The 7807-nt window shown below is 44.5% G+C and overlaps 1 protein-coding gene across 1 annotated transcript; it reads right to left on the bottom strand.

Annotated features, from left to right (window-relative positions):
• Positions 1-1209: 1209 nt before the first annotated feature.
• Positions 1210-5931, bottom strand: TMEM17 (transmembrane protein 17). The gene is made up of 4 exons (XM_074150846.1): positions 5806-5931; positions 2593-2696; positions 2266-2379; positions 1210-1849 (listed from the first exon to the last, which is right to left on the bottom strand). The coding sequence occupies exons 1-4, from the start codon at positions 5906-5908 to the stop codon at positions 1514-1516; spliced, it is 657 nt and encodes a 218-aa protein (XP_074006947.1). The 5' UTR covers positions 5909-5931; the 3' UTR covers positions 1210-1513.
• Positions 5932-7807: the final 1876 nt, after the last annotated feature.

Here is a 7807-nt window from a genome sequence, read left to right as displayed (position 1 = left end):
TGTTATCTCTAATAATGCTCCCCAGTGTCTCCTGCAGCTCATCAGCCTGGTGCTCTCCAGGAGTGTAATTATGGTTGCTGTGAAAATATGCGCAATGTTCCCATTGCACCCATTAAGAATGTTTTTACAAGGAGTTTCTAATGCTGTAAAAGTGTTTTTGAGATGACGTAACTTCTGCCTACACCTCACTGTCTCTCTCACAGGCTCTTAATACAGGGCTCTAAATGTTTTATATTAACAGTTAAAGACGCTCTTAGAGACTCTTACAGAAAGCCTCTTTTTCTGTGCAACAGCAAATCCAAACCAGTAGTTTGTTTAAAGACAAAGGGGTATGTGCTCTGACAACATATGCTTTATAATAACAAAATGAAGAAGGAAGCTTAGTAGAATTAATTGTACTATTCACTTACGGATTAAAAAGAAAATCAACCATTTTGGTATAGAACTAAGCTCATGCTTTACTTTCGCTAAAGGTTCTATAAGCTTTAAATATACAGCAGCTTTAAGCATGCTGTGCCTTTTTCACATTAGACCCATCTTCTTTACATTCCTTTGGGCAGTTTAGATGTCTGTGCCAGCTCTCAAAATGGATGACTCTTGCCCTGCTGAAGACTCAAAGGATTCAGATGAAAAATTGATTTAAACTTTTGATCTCCATCCCTCCTTGACAGAAAAGGAGAATTTTTAGCCATTAGTGAAACTGGAGAAGACAGTCTAGCTGTTAATAAAAACAACAGGAATGAGAGAACACTGGTATATGCCCTGGCTTGTGAGAAACAGGCTCTGCCTTCCAGTGACATAAACCAATTTTTTTAATGGCTAGAATTTTGTTACTGCTGATTTATTGAGTCCTTCATTTGAGAAAATTGCACCACCCTCTTTGAATGGCTTGATAGTTAAGACTCAAGCTAAGTCAAAGAAGAGGAGCATAAGAGATTTGAGAAAGGAATACTTTTAAAATTCCATCCCTAGTTTATTAGTAAGGAATTCCAAGTGCTGGAATTATCTCTGAAACTGTAGTCTTTGTTCACTATCTTATAATTCATTGTCCTTTCTGGGCCTCAGGATTTCTTGGGGTTGTTTTGGTCTTTGGTTTGGTTTGGTTGGTCTGGATTTGGTTGTTTTGGCTTAACTGAGGCACCAGACATTAAATATGTGTAACGTATCTGGAAGAATAGAGAGAAAACTGCTATCAACACAAATAAAAATGTGTATAAAAGATTTATTGTAAACAAAACAGTTCTGTGCAAAGAGTGGGGAAAAAGGCTTCTGTTTTTCTAGCAACGCCACATGACTTTGTAAAAAAACCCACCAAACCTACTCTGTTGGTACTCTGCGCAGTAACAGTCCACAAATAGTCCACTCAAGCTAGTTGCATAAAAGGTTTTGAGTGGAGCTCCAATCTCCGAGGTTTAAGGTTGGCTCTTAAGATCTATTCTTTTAATATCTTTGAAGGTAAAGAATGACCCAACAAAACGGAAACAGAGCTGTAGCAGCACAAGGCCTGCCTCTGTTAGCTCCTCAGTGTGTGATCCCGCCAGCCAGCACCGGGGCCCCTACCAGACACAGGAACTGCCCTCTCTTCTTTACCCAGGCTGTAAAAATCAGGCCCAGGATGTTCCTCCAGCTGATCAAACTCGTTAAGGTGGAAGTGGGTTGCCAGTTTGTTCACCATTCTCTTCAGGGTGACAAAAGCCGCAATGACTTGGAAGGTGAGGAACAGGGCAAAGACGATATGGACCGCTCGCTCCAGGGGCTGAATTTTTAGACCTTCATTAAATAGCAAGAAGAGAATTATAGGCAACTGCAGGAGGAGACTCAGGAGCCAAAACCCAGCCAGCTCAGGGACCTATAGTAGGGAGACACCACCTATTAAAAACTGGCAGATGGAGATGAAAAAAAATTCCAAAATCTTATGAAGAAAAAACATTTTTGTTTTTACTTTTCCAAAAGCCAGTACGTAATGTGAAATGGCAAAGTGAGGTGGCTTAATATTTCCATATACTGTGGTTTTAGCCATGCTTATTTTTTTCTGACAAAACAGTTTTAGGGAGTGAGAGGGCTCTCTTCTGAGGGAAAATTTCTTGGAATGCACAAAATTAAGTGGAAGCTGATGCTAGGGAAAGAGAAGATGCAGACTGTAACTTAAGAGAAATAACCATCTCTTCAACTTAAATCTCTTAGATGAGCAGGTAAACCACTTTGTTTATGTTAAACTCCAAAAAGCTCTCCTGCACAAATTAATACGTACGCACGGTACCATACCTTCTCCTGCAGATTGCCCATGTATCCCAGGTAGAGTCGAATGATCTCTATCAGAGAGGTGAGGATCATGATTGTCACCAGGATGAACTTGTAGTAATCTGACAAGACCGGATACTAGAGGGAAGAAGAGAGTGAAAGTTTCTGCTGTCCTGTTTCATTACATGCCGATTGTGATTAAGTAAATAAACTGAATGGCTTCCAAATACTCTTGAACCTCCAGTTTCAAGGAATTCCCAAATAAACCTAATAGCCTCTAACTCTGTTGAGTTCACTCTCAGTACTAGGAGGTGTTTGCTCAGAAACACATCACTTTCCTTCAGGACTCACCTTTAGATGGAGCATGACAACTGTGCTGAGCCACCAAAATGGGAAAAAATAAACGTTGAAATAGAGGGACATCTGCAGTGGTAAACTGGAAACTATTTCATTATCTGTAGATAGAGAGAAGTCTTTATCATTCCTGGTTTCTTCCATAAGTCCCTTCCATAAATATGACAGAAAGATACTGCTTCATTTTAGCTTCAAGCAGAGCACTAACACTCTTCCCAATCAAATTAAATGTTAAAAAAAATATTTTTGTATATCCAGAGGAAAACTTCTTACCCTATCTTGAGTCGCACCATTTCCTGGAATCTAATGCAACTTTCAGTTCACAGGACACAGAAGCGTTATCACTTAGTCATATATTCAAGCCGAGTGCCTGATCGTTGATAACCTGGTGGCTTATGGCTTCCTCTACAATCTCTTGACTGACAAGATTTAGCTCAAGTAGTGCTGTATACCGTATACATAGTACTGTATAGCGCTGTATACTATTGCAGAAAGAGCTAGTAGTTATTTCATTGCTGTTCCTAAAAGAATGGCCAAAGTTTAAGTGAATATGTATTGGATTATCGTTATTTTGTAGATAATCTTCCTGAGTAAGGATTTACTGCTAGAGAGCAGGTCTGCATTGCCCACTCTTAATTTTCAATTTTTATTAAATAGACATTTGGATGGAAGCGATGCTGCAGGAAACCAGTAATTCTTCTAGATCTTAAGAGCTAACAATTTCAAATATGTGTCAAACTAAAACTTACCCTTTAAAGTTTGGAGAGAATAAAATGCTTTCATACAATGTAGAGAAAAGCAAATATTGAACTCTAACATGTAGACAGTAAAATCTGTATTTAGGACTTAATAATAGACATAAAGATTAGACTCAAAAAAAAGCAAAAACTTCAAAGGCCATTCATTTTTAACGGATGAAGCTTTATTACGATATTCTATTTAACTGACATCGCATCCGCTTTTCTTCAACTACCAACAGTCTATTTTCTCATGTTTGTCTGTGGGCACATCTTCACTTGGTACTACCTGAGCAAGTCACTTGGTTGTGACCTGCTGGTTTGTATTTGAGTCCTGTGCCCCTGGCTGTCACAATGGTGATATTCAATTGAAAATCAGTCTGAACAGTCACACTGTCTCACTTTCAGCCTCAGAACCACCTCTCTTCTGACACTGCCTTTTCTTTCCATATCTTCCAACCACTCTCATACCTGTCCTTGTTCCATCTCAGTCTGGCATCCCTGTTTCCAGTCCGGCCACTCGCAGCCTGGGACAAGTCTGTTCCAGAAGTCTTTATGCCAGTTGCAGAAGTATTCATGGCGGCTACTAGACTAGGTGGGAAGGGAGGAGGATTTGGGAACAAAACTGGGACAGACCTTAAGGGTAGGGTGTGAGGGGCAGGAATTTGTTATACTGAAATAAAAAGTGCAAGACAACCAATTTATTCTTTTTTTACATCGCATTTTTAAGCATCAACGCTTTCTTACATCTGCGAAGGAATGGAAATCTATAGACACCACTAAAACAGTTTCACTATCTATCTAAAATTGTCCCAGATGTCCTAGTGAATGAATCTCTTAAACAGCAGGACTCTGGAGGGCACTGAGATGCAATTCTAAAACACTGCTTTATCTTTTGAGAAAACATGACCGTCCAATTACAAGTAACTATGTTTCTGCCCTATATGCATTGGATGAAAATTTAATGGTTCATGGCTGTTTTACTTAAAAACAGAGAAGCCAAGAGCTCCGATTTCAATTCTGATGACAATGTTTTAGGTATGTTAAAGGCTTCAATTACATAGCGTTGGTATTTGTAACTTCTGCTTAAGTTTTAAAACTGTGTTTTGGGTGCATGTTTAGCAATATAAGCCAATTCTAATTCATCTATCACTAAATTGAACTACTGCTTATTTTCTGGGATTGCTAAAATTCATGGAAAAGCCAGACAGTATCGCGATGGCCAATTCTTTGACACTCGAGCAAGTCACTAAGGTATATATGTGTAAACTTAATTTTTGAAATCCTGATCTCCAAGAAGTTAATGGTGCACTTACAATTGGTTTCAGTAGGTTGGATACTCACACAGGAGTTTTCATAATGGGAAATGGAAAAGAAATGACTAAAACCAGAAACTATTCCTGGAGTTAAGAAGTTTCAGTGTTGTTTGAGAAATGAAATGAAGAATTAGTAAGTGTTAACAGTGTAACTGCAGAAAGAAAATGAGTACTCATGTCTTGAAATAAGAATGACTTTTTGATTAATTTTATCAGCTTGGAATGGATTTATCAGTTGAAATGAACATAACCTTACTACATAGACTGTTTATTTTCATGGCTACTCTCCCTCTAAAGATACAAAAAGGGAGCATGTTGGCTGGCAAGTTTCACTGGCAATATGATGAAGGAACAGTTATCAGTCATGACGACAGACTTGGAAAAATAAAGAGAAAGCTGGCATATTGCAAGCTTGAGATTTTGCTACCTAACTCTAGCTTAGTACACCACTTCATGCTTTACACATCTGGTGTCCTAACTGTGCAGGACTACTGAGCTTAAAATGATAGCTCAGTTCTTTTATTTGTTCAGTGATCTCCATAAACCATTTTCACTTGGGCACAGGCAGGGTGCTTAGTGTGTGCGTAATGGATTTTATCTGCAATATTTTACGCAAACTCACTTACTAAGCTGTAAAGGCGGCTGTAAACTTTCTCCATACCTGCTTTTAAATCAAGCCTGTTCGCTGCTTTAGTATTTTAGGGAAGCCTGTCTCAGGCCTGCAACACCACAGCAGTGTGAGGTGCAGGGGGATGGAGCAGCCGCTTGTGGCTTCACCCCACACAACGTCCATGAAGCCATATTCCATGACTGAGGGTGAAAACAAGACTCACCCGAAAGGCATCTCCGCTCTTCGCCGCCGGGCCGGCTCCCGGGCCCCTCGAAGTGGCGAGAGCGACGGGGCTCCGGGAGACCGCCACCTCAGTTCCCCTGCCCGACCACGATGGGGGGGGGACGAGGCGGCTACCCCTCCAAAATGACGGGGTTCTGCCCGGGGGGGAGGCAGCCGGGGATACCGCGCCGGTGTCTCCCTCAGAGCCCTTCCCCAACGGCAGTTAACGGTTGGCGCCGCCATCTTCCTTTCCGGGGAGCTCCCCCCCCCTATCCCCCGCCGCCGCCGCCATTTTTGTTGCTGGCGAGCCACCACCCCGCTTTACCTGGGCGGTCGCCCGGGTACTGCGGGCCGGTGCGGTGGCTGTCGGTGAAGACGGTGCGGCTGAAGGAGCTCAGCCGCCTCCTCAGGGGCTGGGGCAGCGACATGCTGCGACGCCGCGGCTCGCCGTTGCTGTGGGGACGGGGCGCGCAGGCGCCGTAGGGAGGCAGGGGCGGCGGCGGCGGGGTCCCGGCGGCCGGTCCGGTCTGCCCGCTCCCTCGGGGTGAGGTCTCTCCCGGCGCTGCGGAGAGGAGAGCGGTGTTACTGCCCCGGGGACAGTGTTGTAGTGGAGCCCTCTGGGGGAGAAACCCAGAAACTTAGAGAATAGCAGAATGGTTCGGGTTGGAAGGGACCTTAAAGATCATCCAGTGCCACCCCCTGCCCTGGGCAGGGACACCTCCCACCAGAAAAGGTTGCTCAAAGCCCCCTCCAACCTGGCCTTGAACCCCTCCAGGGATGGGGCAGCCACAGCTTCTCTGGGCAACCTGGGCCAGGCTCTCACCACCCTCACAGCAAAGAAGTTCTTCCCCACATCTCAGCTCAGTCTCCCCTCTTTCAGCTTAAAACCCTTCCCCCTCCTCCTAGGGCTCCCCTCCCTGATCCAGAGTCCCTCCCCAGCTTTCCTGGAGCCCCTTGAGGGACTGGAAGGGGCCCTAAGGTCTCCCCGGAGCCTTCTCTTCTCCAGGCTGAACCCCCCAAACTCTCCCAGCCTGTCCTCACAGCAGAGGGGCTCCAGCCCTCCCAGCATCTCCGTGGCCTCCTCTGGTCCCGCTCCAACAGCTCCATGTCCTTCTGATGTTGGTGGCCCCAGAGCTGGAGGCAGCACTGCAGGGGGGTCTCCCCAGAGTGGAGCAGAGGGGCAGAATCCCCCCCCTGGCCCTGCTGGCCACGCTGCTGGGGATGCAGCCCAGGATGGGGTTGGCTTTCTGGGCTGCCAGCGCACGTTGCTGGCTCATGTTGAGCTTCTCACCCACCAACACCCCCAAGTCCTTCTCCTCAGGGCTGCTCTCGATCCATTCTCTGCCCAGCCTGTATTTGTGCTTGGGATTGCCCAGCCCCATGATGGCTAGTATGATGTAAAAGCATGTTTATTTGCACTGTGTGTGTGAGAGTGGTCACTGCTGCCTTGTTGTATGCTTACATGTGCGCAGAGGTGCTTTCCCACATCTGTCATGTAGATATGTATGCACAGAGGAGAATACGTTTGCTTGTCATGGTCGCTGTGCAAGTGTGGTGCTTTGCTGCCTGAATGGGACTGCCCGTCGTCCCTGGAAAATGAAAAAGCAGCACCCAGCAGGCAGGTTACCCCAGGCCATTCACGGCACAGCCCAGTGTGTGAGAGTTACCCAAAACAGAGCCCTTTTTCCTCAAAAGTGCTGCTGTGTGCAAGCCCTGAGTGTCTTCCCTCAGCTCCTACATCATTTTGATTCCTTTCTAATCAGTTGGAGTGGATTTTTTTCTAAGTCTGTTAGGGCAGGGTTTGGGTTTTTCTGAAAAGGTAATTATGAAATATTGGTCTCAGGAAAGCAGTTGCAGGACTGCTCTGCTTCTGTCAGGGTAAATCCAGGGGAATGATGGTGCTGGATGATGGCTAGAGAGAGGGGGGGAGTAAAGTAAGGATGGGTATTGACGTATTACTTAAGGTGAAGACAAATTTGGTTTATGATAGATTCAGATATAGCTAGACTAGAAAATACCTTTTCCTAGAGGAAACCTGTCTGTGTCACTGTTGAGTTAAAAGCAGCAGTGAAATTATAGCCTTTTTATTCCAGTTAGCTTTTGTCCCTTATAGGAGACTCTCATGGCATGATGCAAAGTTAATAATGTAAATACAGGTTCTGCTTGTTTTTCTTTTATTTGGAAAATGTAGTCCCCCTAAAAATGAAGTATGCTGTTTGCCAGGTTTTTCAGCCCCCTTAGGGCCTGATTCCTTCTGAGGAGAAAGGATGCTGTTCTTAAGTGTGCAGGAAATTATTTTCTGTGTGATCAGAATGAAAGAGCAGCTT

The sequence above is a fragment of the Numenius arquata genome, chromosome 7, assembly GCF_964106895.1.
Source record: "Numenius arquata chromosome 7, bNumArq3.hap1.1, whole genome shotgun sequence".
In the NCBI taxonomy this organism is placed as follows: Eukaryota; Metazoa; Chordata; class Aves; order Charadriiformes; family Scolopacidae; genus Numenius; species Numenius arquata.
This window is presented reverse-complemented; position numbering and strand designations above follow the sequence as displayed.

What these genes read in the sequence shown, in the direction of transcription:
- TMEM17 (XM_074150846.1), bottom strand. Translation starts at nt 5,908, where the DNA reads ATGTCGCTGCCCCAGCCCCTGAGGAGGCGGCTGAGCTCCTTCAGCCGC. An exon ending in TTGTCATGCTCCATCTAAAG is followed by an intron (nt 2,380 to 2,592) that starts GTGAGTCCTGAA and finishes TCTTCCCTCTAG; the next exon opens with TATCCGGTCTTGTCAGATTA. An exon ending in TGGGCAATCTGCAGGAGAAG is followed by an intron (nt 1,850 to 2,265) that starts GTATGGTACCGT and finishes TCCCTACTATAG; the next exon opens with GTCCCTGAGCTGGCTGGGTT.